Genomic DNA, 19,420 nt, shown 5'->3' with positions numbered 1-19,420 from the left:
ACTTCGGCTCAGGTCATGATCTCACAGTCTGTGAGTTCGAGCCCCACGTCGGGCTCTGTGCTGACAGCTCAAAGCCTGGAGCCTGTTTCAGATTCTGTGTCTCCCTCTCTCTGACCCTCCCCCATTCATGCTCTGTCTCTCTCTGTCTCAAAAATAAATAAACGTTAAAAAAAATAGATAAAATGATATAAGAAGTGGATGAAAGTCTATAGTACAAATATTTTATTTTTTTGAGGTTTATTTATTTATTTATTTATTCTGGTGGCGGGGGGGGAAGGGCAGAGAGACAGAGACATAGAATTCCAAGTAGGCTCTGTACTGTAAGCTCAGAGCCTGACCCCACAAACGGTGAGATCATGACCTGAGCTGAAACCAAGAGTCAGACGCTTAACCGACTGAGTCACCCAGGTGCCCCAGCAATGTGTTTTTAAAATAAAATTATTTAGCAACAAATAATTTAGATATCTTACAATTGTTACAAAGAAAATTTACAGTATATGTGTTAACTCTGGCTTTTCTTACGATTTTCCTCTGTGCTCCCTATTTCTTGTTCACCCTGTGTCTTTCACCCTCCCATGTTAAGGCCAAAGTACCCAGGGGCGTTTTTTTTCTCCCAGTAGTTGATTTCCATTGAGGGGCTATCCTAGGTGTAATGACAATAATCATTGAACCTAGAAAGCAGAGGCTCACAATTTACATGAATTATAGCCTCTGTTGACATTTAATTGAGTGTTTCTAACCCGTTTAATCTTATTAGGTAGGCAGTATTTTCATCAGTTTGCAGATAGAGAAACCAAGGTCATGCAATTTGCAAGGGGCAGAGCCAGGACTCAAAACTATTTAACTCCAAAGCAATTAGTGTCTGTAATTCCTCTGAGATGAATTATACTCCAGCTGAAGCTATAGATTGTCCTCCCAGGTTCGTCATTTCTTGGTGTAATCAACCAATAATTTTGAAGATCTTTTTTTTTTTTGTATCCAGAACACTGTTATGTAGTAACTCCACGTGGATGCATTCAACTCCCTGATCGGTTCTCTTACTACTGATTCCTATATGGTCAGAATCCAGGGTACTGGCAAGTTTTGTTCCTTCATTCCTAGTGAACTTTGAGTGGAAAGAAAAAAAAAAAAAAAAGGACAGTCCATCCTTGATTAGGACCCATCGGAATCCTCTTTACTTTCCCTTTGACTCCTCCCAGGCACTTAGCAAAGGTCAGCTAATGAATAAGACCTGAATCGTTGGCTAAAAAGTGCTTAAGAATCTACAGCATTCGGGCGCCTGGGTGGCTCAGTGGGTTAAGTGGCCGACTTCAGCTCAGGTCATGATTTCGCGGTCCGTGAGTTTGAGCCCCGCGTCGGGCTCTGTGCTGACAGCTCAGAGCCTGGAGCCTGTTACAGATTCTGTGTCTCCCTCTCTCTGACCCTCCCCTGTTCATGCTCTGTCTCTCTCTGTGTCTCAAAAATAAACGTTAAAAAAAAAAAAAAGAATCTACAGCATAAGTATTTGCAGCATCTGGTGCAGTGTGTGACCTCTGGTAGGGGTTCCTTAAATGTTTATTTAAGGGAAGGGCATTCCCACCACTTCATTAATTCATTCAGCAAAGTATTTATCAAACCTCAACCATATTTTGGAGGGGGGGGGGGGAGACGGGGGCTGTTGGCACAAAGCCTGACACGGGGCTCAAATTCACAGACCGTGAGATCATGACCAGAGCCGAAGTCAGATGTTTGACTGAGCCACCCAGGTGCCCCTAACCTCAACCATGTCTTTCAAGGACACATAGTTTAATACAGTAATGATTCGCACCCGGTCTCTACTTTGAAGGATTCTGGGGTCTAGAATAAATTGGGTGCACTTAACAACGATACAGGACAGAAAGCAGTAACTGCTGATAGAAGACTGCCAGTCAAGGTTTTTGACACTGAAGAAGTCGGGAAGACAAGGAAAGGAAGTTCTTTATCCCTTAAGTTGGTTTGTTTCTTTGGATAGCTTTTCTCATGCTCTCTTGGCAATCTCATGGCCTTAAACTTTTTCTTCTCTGAATTAATCTCAAATCTTTGTTCTGATTGGTCTTCCTCCTTTCCTTCTTCCTCCCAGACATCATCCCTATTTAAATAATCTGCTAGCACTGCAGACCCCATGTATCAAAACCTGAACTCATAATTCTTCGCCAGATCTGTCCCCGACTTCTTTTAAGATGGGAAGAGAAAGAAACACGGGACAGAGAAATGAGAAGTAGGAAATTCACAGCACAGAGAGACAGAGAGACAAAGAACCAGAGACAGCAAAGAACAGGGACAGCACCTGATAAAGGTCTCTGGGTTTTTGAAATGTGTTCTTGTACCACCTCCATCCATTTCCCAATTTCTATCATAAAAGTGGAAAATGTTGACTGTCCCTTTCGGTTCTTTACCTACAAAAGGTTTCAAAGTCAAGGGGAAAAACCTTTCACTTGATGTTCCTGTGAGAGGGAATTTAGATCCTCACTTCCACGAATATTGTCTGAATTCCTCTAAAGGAGATTGGCCGATGCAGTAGTAGTATAGAAAATAATGGCAGACTACTAAACATCATACTGCTTAATAAGATTAGAATTTTTTTAAAAAGGCGGAAAAAAAGAAAAAAAAAAAGATGGGAGAGTGCAGACCAGCTTGATTATTACTAACGTTTTTGGGAAGCTTTCCTCTCCCTATAAATTCTGTCCTTTCTTTTCTATTAGCGACACAGTAGTAAGAACCTAGAGGAAACTAACACACAGGTAATTAAGGGCACAAAGACATCCAGTGGATAGATAACTTGAAATACTCTGGGGACTCATTCATCACTTCAATGCCTTTTACTGGGACCCCCGAAAAGAATAAATTACGTGCGCATGGCAAACTGGCTAGCTGTTCCAGAAAGCAGCTGCCCCATCCTTCCGGGCACAATTGGACACATTTTCCAGAATCTCTTTCAGTGTGATTGGCCATACAACTAAGTTCTGTCCAAAGGAACATGGCAAGGGCTATGCATGACTTTTAGGCCTGACCCACAAACATTTTCCATGGGTACCTTTCCCTCTTCCTCTGTGGGCTTCTTCAACAAGGAAGACTGTAAACTAGAGATAGGTAGCCCCAAGATGGAAGGAGCCTGGGTCTCAGGATGACTGGGGAGAGCTGCCCACTGACCAGAAACATCCACACTGGGCTTTACATGAGAGAAATAACCTTGGAAAAGTCATACAACTGCATTCCAATTTCCTCATGTCAAGGACTTGTAATAGTGCCTGATCAGGAGTGAAACTCAATAAACACTAGCTGTCATCCACAAGAGTCCAAAACTTTTGGGATGCAGCAAAAGCGATCCTAAGAGGTAACTATACAGCGATACAGGCCTACCCTCAGAAGCAAAAAAAAAAAAAAAAAAAAAAAATCTCAAATAAACCACCTACCCTTACATGTAAAGAAGCTAGAAAAAGAACAACAAAGTCTAACACCAGCAGAATGAAGGAAATAATAAAGATCAGAGCGGAAATAAATGATAGAGAAACTAAAAAAACAATAGAACAGATCAATGAAACCAGGGGCACGTTCTGAGAAAAAAAGTTAGTCAAATTGATAAACGTCTAGCCAGACTTACCCAAAAGAAAAGAGGGAGGACCCAAATCAATAAAATCACAAATGAGAGAAGAGAAATAACAACCAACACCACAGAAATACAAACTATTACAAGAGAGTATTATGAAAAACGATACGCCAACAAATTGGACAACCTGGAAGAAACGGGTAAATTCCTAGAAACAGATAAACTAGCAAAACTGAAACAGAAATAGAAAACTTGAATATTAGCCGTCATTATCAGAGGAAACAAAGTTAACTTAATTTCCTAATTTTGGGGGGTCAAAGTGGAGCACTGGAGCCAGGGGGGTTAGTGAACATCACTTGTTTGCATTTGTCAGTTACAAAACACCAGCTGGCACGCTAGTATGTTTAAGTAGCAGGACCCTGTCAACAGCAACTCAGAAAAAAATACTTTCTTCAGGACACCAAGCATTACGTTTTATGACAGGTCTCTTGCTAAAACACTCACGTCTAGTAAGAATGTGAATATAAAAAGAATGTGCTACCCCCTTCTTTCTCTCTTGACTCGGAGCATTTGGGAACATTTAAAAGTTTCAACAATCCACATCATGTCTGTGGTTTCAAGTTGACACAAAATTTGTACAAAGAATACTTTGTGCGGTTACAATATTTAACTGATACAGTTTAATAATAGTGATAATCAACTTTTATTGATTTTACATAAATAGCTTATAGAATGCCTTTCCAAATCATGTTTTTCCAACATATTTGTTACAACACACAACATTTCTTTACGAAAGTATTTGTTAAATCTTCTTGCACAGAATGTGGGGGAAAGTGAAGGGAGAGGAGAGAAAATAAGATTTCAAAGCTAATCTTCAGTGATAGGCCTAAATTTTTGGCAATTACTTCCTTTCATAGGAAATTACAGGATTGTAACTTTGAAACATATCAAAAGTGCAGTGCATCCTTTTAATTAAAAAAGCAGTAATGTCAAATATATTACTTGGGCATCAAATTTCCCTTTCTAAATATACTCAGGCTCACATAATACTTATTAAACAACGGTTTAAAACAATAACCATCAAAATCTTAAAATAGTCCCAGGTTTGGATTAAATCATGGTAGTATGAATATTTTCTTAAAAATTCTAGTTTATGTTTTCATCAGTAAAATGCAATTATTTGACAATGTCTACAGAGAAGCTTCCTACATGTAGGAAGATGATAATCTTCTTATACCTGCTATTAATTCGGTCATTTACTTGGCTGCTAATGTTTTATCAGTTTTTTTTCACACTGATGTTTCCACTTGAACAAACACTATGGGTAGTCATTACCTACCAACACTGAAGACTTAACCATTCCTGAAATAAGGAACCCTATTCCTATTAGTATTTCTTTGTTATGATGCTTAGTGTTGGTATTATCAAGCATAACATATTTTTCTTAATCAGTATGGGTGGATTAAGGCAAAAGGACATAACCTAGTCCCCTCGATAATTTATTCTCTATCCTTACAAAAACCATTGAGGCTATACAAATTATAGATACGCTGGCTAGAAAGACATAACTTGCCCTTTAGACCAACACTTAGTATTGTAAGCACGAGGTTGAAAATCTTGGTGTTCACAGACAGCATCTTTCCTTGACCTACCATCATGATGAGCAGAACCCACAACGTGGACTTTCAAATACCATTTACCTGCTATATCTCTTGGTTGTATGTATGTAGATTATTTTTCCTTAACTAAAAATATTTTGTCATATTCAATAACAGGGCAAAAATCTACTACTCAGTCTTTGTAAGCTCTCCACTGAATAATTTTCCATTTTTACAACCGTTTTCTGCGTGGCTGTTCCATTTTTCTTCTGTCATCTTCTTCACGTAACTAAGTGGTCCCTTCCCTTCAAAGGAGGAAGGATTTTTGAATGAGCCTCCAATTCTATCCCACAAGGTGAAATACTGTCCATAGTTATAGTCAAAGAACATGTGGTGGTCTGTATGATGGGCTGAGCCATTAATAAATGGCCTTAAAATGTGGGGAACACGGAAATCACCATCATGAATGGAAATCGTCCAGATATTGACCAGGATGTACAAGCCTAAGTAAACCACCTTGTGTAGTGGAAAGATAAAAGGGTATATATGGTAAGGTAGACTCTGAAGGAAGCCATCCACAGGGTGAAAAGCATGACTTGCAAATGGAGTAGGAATCTTCCAGAGATGATGAGGTTTGTGTATGCGCTACAGAAGGAAAGAACACAGTTAATAACCACCTTCACTTTTCAACTTAGCTTCCCATGCCCATGTCATGAGCATGTCATTTCCAATGACCTAACTAAAAAATCTCTGTAAATTCAGCAAAATCACTCATGTTATAAAATGCCCTCCTTTACCTGAAACAGTAACATTGTAACATAGCCCCTCCAGACCCATAAAGAACACAAACAAAATGAACCTGGTATCTGTCATGCTGTGGCTACTTAGGTATTTAGTAAGTTACACGAAATTCTGGGAAACAGAAAACAGAATTTGTAACCATACACTGCTGAAATGGATATAGTTTTTCTCTTTCCCCTAAATTTCACTCTACCTTATACACAAGTCTATGATGAAGGCCTCTGTGAATCCAGTAGATCAGCATGTCAGTGAAAAAGAGGAAGGACAGTATACTAACAATGAGCCGAAACCAGCCTAGAAGAGACAACACGATAGGTCAGAACCAAGATCCGGCTTCCAGGATCAGAATTTACTTTGTACTTGTCCATCTCAGTGGACCAAATATGATCCTAGACCTAACACTATCAACTGTTTTGGCTAATTCAATACATTGCAAATTAATCTTCCTAATCTCTCTGGCATCTGCTCATTTCCTCATCTGCCTCTCATAAAACCTTAAAGTGCCCCCACCTCAAATATTAAACTATGAAGACATTTATGAGACAGAAAAAAACATATGCTTAAGGCATCTTTCTTATTTAAATCTCTGGGCATAAATAACACTGTTTATTTTTCCTTCATCTTAATCCTCATAAAACATACCTTTACATACTATTTTCCTGCTTAGAACTTTATTTCCCGCTAAATACCTGAAACCTAGCATTTCCTCCACAACCCAACTATTTCTGATCTTTCCTGCCTGATCCATTCCTGTACTAACCAGGCTGGTTTACTCACTGTCCTCCCAACATCTTGAAAGTCTCACCTCTGTACCTTTACTCATTCTGTTCCATGTATCTAGAATGCACTTTCTCCTTTTATATTTACTCAGAGTCCTATCCACTTTTCAAGGCCTAGTCAATTCATCGCCCTACTGTATAATTCTTGTTCCTTCTTTTAAATATCTAACCTCTTACTTGGACAGCAGCTGTATGGGTGCAAATGAGCCCGAGGGCCAGTCCCAGATAGACCACTTATTTGCTGAATGACCACTTATTTGCTGAATGGGCAAGTTGGCAAGTTACTGACACTTTCTGTACATTAATTTACTCACCCATAAGAGGAACGTAATAACAGGACCTATGTCGTAGAACCGATATAGAATAAAATGGATTGATACGTGTGGAAAGCTTAGAAGTAGCTGGTACATATTAACAATAAATGTTAACTACTATTCTCGCTTTCTAATACTAGACACCAGAAATGTCTCTTCATTAAATAATTTCGGAATTTCACAAAAATTCAGTCACTGCGGGACTGGCTACAAGAGAAAAAAAGGAATAATCTAAAGGCCTAAAAATCGGGGATCATTTAAATAAACTACGGATATCTACATAATGTGATACTGTAACTCATACACTATATAAGGTCAATATTTACTGAATGAAAAGATGGCCATATATACATATATATAAATATATATATATATATACACTACTAAGAAAAAAAAGCAAAGTCCAAACCAGTATGTGTAGTAGGGTTTCATTTTTGTAGCATAAATGATGAAGTATACATGCATAGAAAACTGGAGGATGTATGTCAAAAGAGGTAGTTTCTAGGTAGCAGGACAGTGGATTTAAAATCCGTATTTTCTGATTTTCTATAATTATGTACTATTTGAGCTTTTGAGGGAGTCTGAATTCAATAAAGAGAATAGTAAATGAATGCAAAGCTCTATCTCTGATCTATCCATCCTCCCCTAAGCATAATTCCATCCATGACCAGCTTTAAAATTGATAGATTAGGAAATGTGTATTATGTGACAAGACATGAAAGCATAAAAACAAAGCATTAAAAACAATTAAATGGGGAGCCTGGGGGGCTCAGGTGGTTGAGCGTCCAGCTCTTGATTTTGGCTCAGATCATCATCCCGGGGTCATGGGATTGAGCCCACATCGGGCTCTGCGCTGACAGCTCACAACCTGGAGCCTGCTTGGGATTCTGTGCCTCCCCCTCTCTCTGCCCCTCCCCTGCTTGCACTCTGTCTCTTTTTCTCAAAATAAATAAACATTTAAAAAAAATTAACCAACATAAAAAGTTTTTAACTGAAAAAAAAAAACCCACAAACAATCTGTAATTATTTTAAAAGAAGAAAAAGAGGCAGATTTGGTTCTTGAGAGAAACCACTCTGTGCCTCATGTTCATATTATTTACTTACCACTTGGAAACTCTCCTATGTCATCATATAATTTGCTGTAACCTCTCAACTCTAGCAGGAACAATGCAACAGTGGGAATACTAATCCACGGCAATGACTGCACAGTAAACGTAATCTCTCTATAGACTTGATTCTGAAAACGAAATTTCCAATACTTAAAAACCACAAAGTCTATGTTAAACAAAACCAGCATGAAATTGATGAAATTGTCTTGGAATGGATTTTTCAACCTCTTTTATGTGAAGGAGCTTACTGCTAAACTGTTTCCGTTAAAATGTTAATACGTGGGAATGCATGTGTAAGAAAGACACTTCTTTTTTAAAAAGCAAATACGCTAAGTACCTTGAATTCTTGATCTTACTCTTTTTCTCACAAAATCCGCATTCTACACGTCTATTTATAAAATGATCCTTTCTTTCATAAATAACTTCCATCCCCAAACCTCTCTCGATTTTTTCTTTTTTTAGTCCTTGGAGGAACTGATAAATATAAATAACTGAAATAGAAAATGATTGTAAATAAATTTACAATCTCCTATCGTGTCAAAAGATATATATATATATATATACACACACACACATAGTAAAAACATACTTCAGTTTGTGAAAGTCAAACATTAAAGCAAATACACAAATGTGTGCATTTATTTATTCATCACTGTTAGCAAAGAAATTCTATATATCTAGCAAGACACCAGGCTTATAATTAAAAAAGAAAAAAAAAAGAAGTTGGGTTCATTTATTTGTTTCCATTAAGAGAGGGGATTAGCCCTACCAAAACTACCTAACCCATCTAATGCTGGTTGCAGAAATTTTTCTTAATGGTTATAACCAGTTTAACCTGAAAATCTCACACACAAATACGTATTATTTTTACAGTAAAAACAGTTGAAAAGTAGGTAAGAAAATCACTTACCTTTAAAAACTGTGGATGCTTCATTAATGAATGATCAAAGACAAAATAATAGCTCAGTGTTGCAAAGAAGAAATAAAGGATATAAGCGCCAAGATTTGTTACAATTAGGAGACTAATAGTTTGTCGGAAGATGTCGTCCTCAGGCCACGAGGCTGGGTAGATGTACGGCGTAAAAAAATAATAATCTGCAGCACTGAGTACAAGATCCATCTTAGTCCCTGAAGGATAAGCATGTGCAACAATTATTTACCCATGTTGATATTTTTTAATGCGAAACATTTTTAGAAAAACTATATATGAAGTTCCTGCTTAACGAATATCCTGAAGTTTGAGGACATTCTCTGCCGGTAAGGTTGTAGGGCAACAGGCACTACCCTACACTGCTATGGCCTTGCAAAGTGATACAGTTCCTGTGCAGAGCAATTTAACAGTATGTTACCACAATATTCCGCCACCACTGCAAATGTATTCAGCACTCACGTTTCCATCGGGTATTACCTTAGCCAATTCACCAGGGTTAGGTGTAGCTGTTTCCTGACCGGCAGAGTAATTTTCACCATACTTTCAGATATTTTTCATTACCCTGCTCCCTAAACTTGATTCCTCTCTTCTTAATACTAACATTCTTCTTCAGTAGTAGTTCTTCCTGATATATTCCAGCTTGTTTCAAGATCCACGAAGCAACCGGTGGCATTTATTTATGTTCTTGTCACATCCACTTAATCGGAACATGGTTAGGATCTTTGTTTTCTGTCCTGGGCGGTGGTTTCCTGGTTTTCGTTAGTTCTCTCTTGGTCCTCACCACCAGTGTAAAACTTTGGCAATCTGTTCTTCTAGTCTTTAAGTCACATGGTGGTAGTGCCCACACGGTCTTCTTCAGCAGGAGGCCTCACAGACACACGACGCACAAGTTCCTACAATATATAACTCCGTGTTCTGTGCTATTACCAATGACAGGTGCTTCCATTCATTCTGTTATTCATATGGGCTTTCATTGCCTCTTTTTTTTTTTTAATTTTTTCAACGTTTATTTATTTTTGGGACAGAGAGAGACAGAGCATGAACGGGGGAGGGGCAGGGAGAGAGGGAGACACAGAATCGGAAACAGGCTCCAGGCTCTGAGCCATCAGCCCAGAGCCCGACGCGGGGCTCGAACTCACGAACCGCGAGATCGTGACCTGGCTGAAGCCGGACGCTCAACCGACTGCGCCACTCAGGCGCCCCGCTCTTTTTTTTTTTTTTTTTTTTAATGTTGCCATATGCAATTAAACCCAAGGTAACAAAAACAGTCCCAGCAAATTGCAAGGGGTGGGGGTACCTGACAGGTGCACCAACACAAAATGGGCACCTCAGTCAGTGGGAGTAAGCCCTTGCCACCAAATGAGTTTGAGTGCCCACCTTTAAAAAACAAAAAAAACTTCTGGTTTTTCAGGGCTTTTCGGACTTTGAAAGTGTGGCTAAGGGACTATGGACATATGTTTCCTTTGTGTGACTTTGCTGCTGTTTATCTAACTCACGTACAAGGATTTGGATAGATTCTAATCTTAGGTGATTTAAAACAATGCTACAACGATTAACCCTACTTTGTGTAAATTTCTACAAGCAGAAAAGCTAGGACAGAGATGAACTGCATTGGTCACTCTGGTAGACACTGCCCAATTGCTCTGCACAGGCAGGAACTGTACCACTTTGAAGGCCACAATGCCTATTTCTCTACAAACTTAACAGACAGTATCATCGAACTTTAAGATGTTTGCTAATCTGATAGCAACAAAAATGATATCTCCGTGTATATTTACCTTTTTCTTATTATGAGTGAGGTTGAGCATGACTCCACATATTTAGAATAATTTATATTTTTTTCTGTGAAGTTATGTCTTTATCCCTTGCCCATTTTCCCACTGAGTTGTCAGTTTCTTAAAATCAAATTCTAGAAGTCCTTATTTATTAAGAGTGCTTAGCTCCTTTTCTGTGATAGGCGTTGCAAACATTTTTTTCTCACTTTGGCATGGAAAGTTTTTTTTTTTTTAAGTTTATTTTCATTTATTTTGAGAGAGATACAGAGAGCAAGCAGGGGAGGGTCAGAGAGAGAGGGAGAGAGAGAATCCCGAGCAGGCTCCGCATTGTTGGCACAGAGCCTGATGCGGGGCTCGAATTCACGAACTGTGAGATCATGACCTGAGCTGAAATCGAGAGTCGGATGCTTAGCTGACCAAGCCATCCCAGTGCTTAGTTTCAGTTAACTAATGCCAAATGCCAGACATTGACATATATCCTTCATCATACACTGTTAATTCATTCAAATAACAAGCATCAAGCTCTACACTAGATAATGAGCCTATAAAGATTGAAAAGATACAGTCAAAATCCATCTTCAAGATAAAGCAATTTTAGAAATAATTACATTAATGCAAGTGCTATAACAAAGGTATACACATATCTGATTCAGGCGTTAAAGGACATTATCAGAAAGAAAAGTTTAGAGAGAGGCATTTCAAATAAAAGTAACAACTTGCAAAGGCATGGAAAAAAGTCATGCTACATTCGTGACTCAGTGGGTGTCACTGGTGGGTGCCAAACAGTGTGACGGGTAAAACAGAGGGGAAAAAAATGTTTGAGGATAAACCTTATAAAAGGAAAGTGGTGTCAGACTGGGAAGGGCTCTGTTGCCCTGCTAGGGAATCGAACTTTCCCTCATATACGACGGGGAGATACCAAAAGGTCGCTGAGCAGGGAAGAGATTATAATTAGACCCGTACTTCATAGAAACCATTCCATTAGGAATATGAGTATTGATGAGAAAACGAGCAAGAGCCAGAGCCAGAGACAGACTAATTTGGTTGCTCCTGTGATAGACTAGCTCAGCTCTCAGAACACACATATTCATCAGAGATTGAGCAAGTAAAAAACCCACAGGGCTTGGGATGCCTGGGTGGCTCAGCTGGTTAAGCATCTGACTCTTGATCTCAGCTCAGGTCTTGATCCCAGGGTCATGAGTTCAAGCCCCATGTTGGCCTCAGCACTGGGGGGGGTGGAGCCTGCTTAAACAAACAAAAAACAAAAAACCCCATAAAACCCACAGGGCGTGACAACCAATTAAATACTGGAATATGAAAGAGGGAGAAATGCAGGATGACTATGAGATTTAAGCTGGCTCATGTGGATGATGATGTCATCATAATCAAAAGAGGGAATTCTGGGAGAGCTGTTATATTTGGTGCCGCAGGGACAAATATATATATTTGGGACACGCAGGGCGTGTAAGGAATGATGGGAGTCAGTTTGGGTCTTAAATCTAATTAGCATAGATTAATAAGCTTTAACTCTATGCTTATTCTTAGACATAAAGCAGTAGATTATATGCAAATATGAATCGGAAGTTCAACAGTGAGCTTGTACTGGTTGAAGCTGAAGCCATAAGGAGTAGAGACTGCTAAGGGAAATAATGTAGCAAAGGAAGTACACTAAGTCATACCAGGAAACATAAACATTTAGAAACAACCCAGCAACTAGGTATTGTGACACCACTAAAGGTTGGTTAAGAGTTTCCAGACTAATCTACGTGTTACCTATAGAGTCCCGTAGCCCTAAGACAATACAGTAAGTACAGTGCAGCCAAAAACAATTCAAACGGTAACCAGAAATCTACTTTAATCAACCTTCAATATCAGACGTGAGTAATAACTTTCACAAGATCTCAGTCCCTAACTTCAGTTTTGCTTTTATCCGAGGACCATGCTAGTTGTGTTCGTTTGTACATTCCCTGTGCATAATCGCTGCAATGACAAACCAGTGCCGGAAAGGGAGGCGGTTTAGATACTGTGAAATGAGACCTATTTTAAGTGTTTTTAGAATTTTGGCTTCAATTAATTTTATTTGTTGAATGTAGACATTAAGTATTCCTAAATACGTTGCCGTACTTTCTGACGTCTAACAAAGAAATCTTTCGAAATCAGTAACAATATAATCTCAAAATTGCAATTCAACTTGGAAGTTTATATTCAAACCCACATCTGTAAAATGAGATAACGTATCTTCATTACAGAATTGTTCTTAAGGTTTAGGCACTAAGTTTCTAGTCTTTTGGCACTGACACAGAGAAGTTATTCAAGAAACAGGAGCTATTATTACTGCTGCTACGGGAGCCAAAGCTGAGTCAAAATTACTTTAACCTAAGGGAGAAAGAGGTCATTTGGTTTTTCTTTGAAAAATAACTGATAATATCTAGTATCAATATTTACTGTACACTCGGCAGTGTAAATATTAGCTCATTTAAGCCTTTCAAGAAACCCCATGAGTTAGGTACTAGTATTATCTTATGGATCAAGAAGCTGGGCACAGGAAATACTAGTAATCTGCTTGGGATCATCAAGTAACAAATGCTGGAGCTGGAACTCAAACACATGCAGTCTGGCTGCAAAGTCCAAGTTCTATTTTTTTTTTCTTTTTCTTTTTTTTTTTTTAATGTTTAGTTGTTTAGAGAGAAAGAGCAAATGGGAGTAGGGGAGGGGCAGAGAGAGAGAATCCCAAGCAGGCTCCGCAATGGCATTGCAGAACCTGATACAGGGCTCAAACCAACGAACTGTGAGATCATGACCTGAGCCCAAATCAAGAGCTGGACGCTCAACTGACTGGGCCACGCCGGCACCGCACAAAGTCAAACTTCTTAAACTCGCACCAAGTTCCACTGCCTCTTCATCACTATCTCAACTCTTCAGCTCCTTAATGTTTACAATTCTCAGTGACTACAAATTCACATAATTTTGCATACGATTTTAAGGGGTTTATACCCCACTGAAGTCAGGGTCTTCACAGACCCTAAGTTAACTACCCATGACTGAAACAAAGCTGGTACTGTTTTACATTTACAGAAACAAAGAAACTTTATAAAAATAAAACACAGTTTTTAATAAAACACAATTAGGCTTAGAGTACCGGAGTCTACTCTTACTTTTGCTTTATTTTAGAAGTATAGACAGTAACCGCTAACATTTGTTGAGAATCAGGTATTATTTAAAAACATTTTTTTCTGGGGCACCTGGGTGGCGCAGTCGGTTAAGCGTCCGACTTCAGCCAGGTCACGATCTCGCGGTCCGGGAGTTCGAGCCCGGCGTCAGGCTCTGGGCTGATGGCTCAGAGCCTGGAGCCTGTTTCCGATTCTGTGTCTCCCTCTCTCTCTGCCCCTCCCCCGTTCATGCTCTGTCTCTCTCTGTCCCAAAAATAAATAAAAAACGTTGAAAAAAAAATAAAAAATAAAAACATTTTTTCTGTATCACTTGGCTTAATTATCACAATCCGAGGAGGTAGATAATTCTGTAACCTTCACTTTAGAGAAAGGGAAACTGAGGGCAGGAGTGTTTAACTTAAGTGACAAGTAACAACTGGGATGTATAGTCTAGAGTCTGTTCTCCCAGCTTCTACATTATCTCTCAAGTTGTACTCATACGGATGCGGCATTCCGAGTATTCCATGCTAATTACATTACATAATGAATGGGAAAGCATTCTGTAAGTAAGTGATCAAAGATCATGTACTTATTATTTTTTAGATGCTTATCATTAGAAACCTAAATACGCACGCACGCACCAACGGTGATATAAAGACAGGTAACCTGCTGGAAGGTTTTGGTTAAAAAATATCTGCCTACCGCAAGCTTTCCAGTTTGGAAACTTTACGTACTGACATTTGGAACTTTATCTATCTACACCACCTCCAAATTTATTCTGCTATAACACAGGGATGCCAAGAGACAGGACTTCTTCCTTTTTCGACGCTAACTCGATACATTATTTCCCTTCCCTTTTAGTCTTTACAAACCGCGGACTGTTGTCCCTCCATCCTAATTACGTTGCAGTAACTGGGGTTTGCACTGCAATTGTCAGGAGGTCACAGCCTAATTTCTTTGCCCCTTTAAAAAACAAAAAAGGGAAAAATCCCTCCAAAACATAGGGAAGTCTGTCTCAAAGCCAAGCATTAGCGTTCGCTGGACAGACTTCCCTGGGATGAGCGATCCGCAGTAGCCAACTTGTCGTTTTCCTCACGTCCCTCGCCGTGTGTGTTGCTTTCATGTGCGGGCCTCCTCGGCGCCCCGAAACGTCCTCGGGCCAGGCTACAGCCCCCAGACACCGCAGGTCTCCGGTCGCCCCTCTCCCCATCCCCGCCAGCGAGCGCCAGTGAGCGCCCCCTGCGCCCGCACTCGACGCCTCACGGCCTGCGCACGCTGTCAGGATGCCCGGCTGCCTGCCAATCCCTGCCGTGGGTCACCGCTGGAGCCCCAGCGCCCGCCCGGAGCCTGACACCCCGCAGCCGGTCGTGAAAGAAAGCGTCTGGCGCGCTCCCAACTTCCCCACCTGGGACCCATCCTGCGGATTTCTCTCCCTCCACTTCCCTTCCTCTCCTCGCCCATCCCTCTCCGGAGGTATTCCGCCGCCGCCGCCGCCGCCTGCCCTGCTGGCATCCCTACCTGCCGAAGGTTCCACCGCCGCCGACGTCGCAGGTTGCCTTGGGCCAAAGTGAGCCCAGCGGCGTTCAGCCAGCGGGCCGGGCAGGGAGGGGCGTAGCCAGACACACGCTCCTAGCGGCCGGAGCCGCCAGCCAATCAGGGGCCGGCGGCATAAGCTGATATGACGGCAGATCGCGCGACTTGGCTGCGCGCGACGCTTGGCGGTCACGTGGGCGCCGCGCACTCGGCCCTGCCCCCTTCGTCCTCCCAGTGGAAGAGAGGGCGGGACCGTGGTTCAGGTACCGTAGCGGCGGCGGGTGGAGTTTCAGGTTTTGTTTTTGTCTCTTTTCACTGTCACTGACGTGTGTAGCTCAGAGCCTGCCCGAATCAGGTTTCCTGTATTAACGGAAACATCCCTAAAACCGATGCTCTACGTTGAGGGAAATAGATATTTCCTTTGAGGTGAACGTCGGGTCGGGGAGGGGGGCGGGGGGCGGGGGGCGGGCGGTGCATTTTTCGACCCAGGTGAAGGAGGCTCGATTATCCGTAAGACGATTGCTGATATTTCTTAGCCGGGAGCCTGCCCTTTTATATAGCATTGAATGGCGGGAGTTTGGCTGAACCAGTTTAGGTAGGTGTTTTAACTGACACGAAGCTTTTCATAGAACCGATAAAGCAAATCTGTGCAGACTGAACGGGAATATGTGTGGCTTCCTAGAGCTTTGCTGTTGTCTGGGAGTGTGTCGGGGTTTTTGTTTGTTGGAATTACTTTTTTTTAATTTTTTTTTTTTTTTTTTTTGCGAAGTTTGCTTTTCTAGACGTAAATTGCGGTGGTCACCCTTGTAAATTTCCTGCGCGCCTCAGTGTAGTGCTTCCCACAGTCCAACCAGCAGTGTCAGCATCATCAGGGAGTTTCTTGGAAATAGAAATGTGGGGGAAATACAAATTTCAGACTTACTGGATCAGAATCTCCCCCGGGGCGGGGGGAGGGCGGGCAGGAATCTGTCTTTTAATAAACCGTGAGTGAGTCTAATGTTTGGTAGAGAACCACTGCTCTAATGAGTTTGACCAATCAGGAGAAAATCTGGCCTTCAGTTTTGCTCCCTCCAGGGGGATACATAGGAAAAAAAAAAAATTCTGGAAAGTAGGAGATGACAAAGTTTGGGAAATCATTTCTGTTTCCTTATAGGACCGTCAGAAGTGCAACAATGTAAGGGGAGAAATTATTAAACTCCGATCATAAACACCTGTTGTGTGAATACTGCTTTAAATGTCTGTGGCTTGTCTCCTATTTTCTTTTTTTAATTAGCTGTAACAGTATCTTAGCTGCAGGTGTGCAACATAATGACTTGATAACAGTATGTTTGTTTCAGGTATACAACATAATGATTTGTGCAATTGCTTGCTACTTTTTTTTCTTTTTTAGTTTATTTATTTATTTTTAAGAGAGAGCGGGGCAGAGGCTGAGAGGGGCACAGAGGATCCAAAGCAGGCTCTGCGCTGACAGCAGAGACCCGGATGTGGGGCTCCAACTCACACACCGGGGGATCATGACCTGAGCCCAAGGCAAATGCTTAACCAACCAACTGAGCCACCTGGGCGCCCCGCCTCCTACTTTCTAAATCGCATCTCTTCTCCTTTGTTTCTTTCGTTACTGTTCTCATTTCATCTTATAATTTTTGAAATTAAGATATTTTTGGTTTCGTTTCTGGGGAACATAAACATGCAGCTTGTTAACCTTAAAAATAAACAGGTAGTTATTTCGCCAGCAAACAAAAAAGGGGGGTTGTTTGAGAATAGCAGAGAATTACAGTGGGGGACAAGCAAGCAATGGGAAAATCACAGGCAAATCCACAGAGCAAAAGAAAGGATTGCCAGTTTATAGAGGAAAAGGGGAACGGGGGACGGCTTTTATAAATTGGAAGTCCATCGGAATGCACTGGGAGTTGGAAGCATGGTGGTTTTCATTGGCTGAGCTGTTGCCCGGGCAGAGGAAAACCTTTCTCCTACTGGGGTAGTCAAGTAATAGCAAAAGTAAATGGACTTGCAAGTTAGGCTCTTCCTGTTGTGTCCGCAATGGACTAGGAGTGCTAGGGTGTGAAAGCACCGGCTGCTGACCTCTCAGCTTCATTTTAGTGAGATTTCCTTGTATTGATACAGATTTAAAAGGCATCGACCTAGTACAAAGTTTCCAAATTTGCAGCTGCCGTAGGCTCCTTGTGTGGTTTGTTTAGTCCAGTGTATTTTTCTCCTTCACTTAAGTAATTTCACATAAAAAAAAAAAAAAATGACAGGGGCGCCTGGGTGGCGCAGTCGGTTAAGCGTCCGACTTCAGCCAGGTCACGATCTCGCGGTCCGTGAGTTCGAGCCCCGCGTCAGGCTCTGGGCTGATGGCTCGGAGCCTGGAGCCTGTTTCCGATTCTGTGTCTCCCTCTCTCTCTGCCCCTTGCCCGTTCATGCTCTGTCTCTCTCTGTCCCAAAAATAAATAAACGTTGAAAAAAAATTTTTTTTAAAAAATAAAAAATAAAAAAAAATGACAGACTATCGTGAAAGACTGGGAAATATGATATTGAAATTATAAACAAATGTCAAAAATAATATCCTGAATAGTTTGAATTTTTTCATTGAATATGTACTGGATAGTAAAACAGACAGTCATAAGTGCTACGGAGAAAACCAAAGGGTGAAAGGATCAAAATTGATGAGGGCTATTCCTTTAGACAGCATGGTCAGAGTCTCTCTGTGTGGGGAACATTTGACCACAGCAGAGTTAGGGGGCCCCATTTGGTTGAAAGGTTCTGAACTGAGATTCAGAGTCTGAATGGCTTTTTTTGTTTTAAGTTATTTTGAGAGAGAGCGAGAGCGTGCAAGTGGGGTGAGGCAGAGAGAGAGGAGAGATAGAGAATCCGAAGCAGGCTCCACATTGTCAGTGCAGAGCCTCGTGCAGGGCTTGAACTCATGAACTGTGAGATCATGACTTGATCCGAGATCAGAGGTAGAATGCTTAACCGACTGAGCCACCCAGGCTCCCCTAGGGTCTGAATGTTTTTGGTGAACAGTTAGGGTCACACTGGCTCCCAAACATCTATTTGTATGCATTTAGTTTAAAAAAAGAAATTTTTTTTTGAGAGAGACAGAGCGAGCAAGGGAGGAGCAGAGAGAGAAGGGGAGCGAGAATCCCAAGCAGGCTCCACACTGTTAGCACGGAGCCCTCACGAACCATGAGATCATGACCTGAGCTGAAACCAAGAGTTGGATGCTTAACCAACTGAGCCACCCAGGTGCCCCTGTATGAATTTAGTTTTTAGAGGAAAAGGAGTATTCAAGAAAAAGGTAGATGCACAAGTATCCAAAATCAGATATAGGAAGAGAAGATGTTTAGGCCTCAGCTTGGTGCCATGGATTAGGTTTTAACTTTTAGTATAATACTTAGTATTTTAGAGATCAGAGCTCCCTCTGAAAAGTAGATGAAATCTATGGTCTCTGTTCCCCTAAAAGTACACATTGTATATAGTAGAAGCTCTTCCTAAACACTGTCCAGTTAACGTTTTTAATATTCTTTCTGAAATATGCAGCTGATCCCTGGGAAGTACTAAAGAAAGTACTCCACAGCTAGTAGCCTTCACTTCGGTTCACTCCTGTGTATCTGCTTCCACCGGTTGAGAAGAATGCTTAGCAAGAGCTGGTTATGTTTGTTACCAATCTGTTTCCATCATACTCATAATTATGTAGCTAAATTACATAAATTGATAAAATTTGAGTCTGCAAAGAAAAAGAACTGTTTCTAAGAAAACCAAGAAGGTCGGGGTGCCTGGGTGGCTCAGTCGGTTAAGCGTCCGACTTCAGCTCAGGTCATGATCTCTCGGTTTGTGATTTTGAGCCCCGTGTCGGGAGCCTGGAG

At 41.1% G+C, this 19,420-nt stretch overlaps 1 protein-coding gene across 1 annotated transcript; it reads right to left on the bottom strand.

Moving 5' to 3' along the window:
• Positions 1 to 4,249: 4,249 nt before the first annotated feature.
• SC5D (sterol-C5-desaturase) lies at positions 4,250 to 15,670 on the bottom strand. Its single transcript, XM_003992449.6, has 5 exons — positions 15,540 to 15,670; positions 9,077 to 9,294; positions 8,162 to 8,294; positions 6,158 to 6,258; positions 4,250 to 5,808 (listed from the first exon to the last, which is right to left on the bottom strand). Exons 2-5 carry the CDS (start codon positions 9,284 to 9,286, stop codon positions 5,353 to 5,355), a joined length of 900 nt encoding a protein of 299 aa, XP_003992498.1. The 5' UTR covers positions 9,287 to 9,294; positions 15,540 to 15,670; the 3' UTR covers positions 4,250 to 5,352.
• Between the last annotated feature and the right edge of the window lie 3,750 nt (positions 15,671 to 19,420).

The sequence above is a fragment of the Felis catus genome, chromosome D1 (assembly GCF_018350175.1).
Source record: "Felis catus isolate Fca126 chromosome D1, F.catus_Fca126_mat1.0, whole genome shotgun sequence".
In the NCBI taxonomy this organism is placed as follows: domain Eukaryota; kingdom Metazoa; phylum Chordata; class Mammalia; order Carnivora; family Felidae; genus Felis; species Felis catus.
The sequence above is the reverse complement of the archived record's forward strand: the minus strand, read 5'-3'. Positions and strand labels throughout refer to the sequence as shown.

Excerpts from the sequence above, each read along its gene's own strand:
- SC5D (XM_003992449.6), bottom strand. The coding sequence starts at position 9,286 with ATGGATCTTGTACTCAGTGCTGCAGATTATTATTTTTTTACGCCGTAC. Across the intron at positions 6,259-8,161 it reads CATAGGAGAGTTTCCAAGTG|GCTGGTTTCGGCTCATTGTT; the intron begins GTAAGTAAATAA and ends TGTCTCTTCTAG. Across the intron at positions 5,809-6,157 it reads ATCATAGACTTGTGTATAAG|CGCATACACAAACCTCATCA; the intron begins GTAGAGTGAAAT and ends TTCCTTCTGTAG.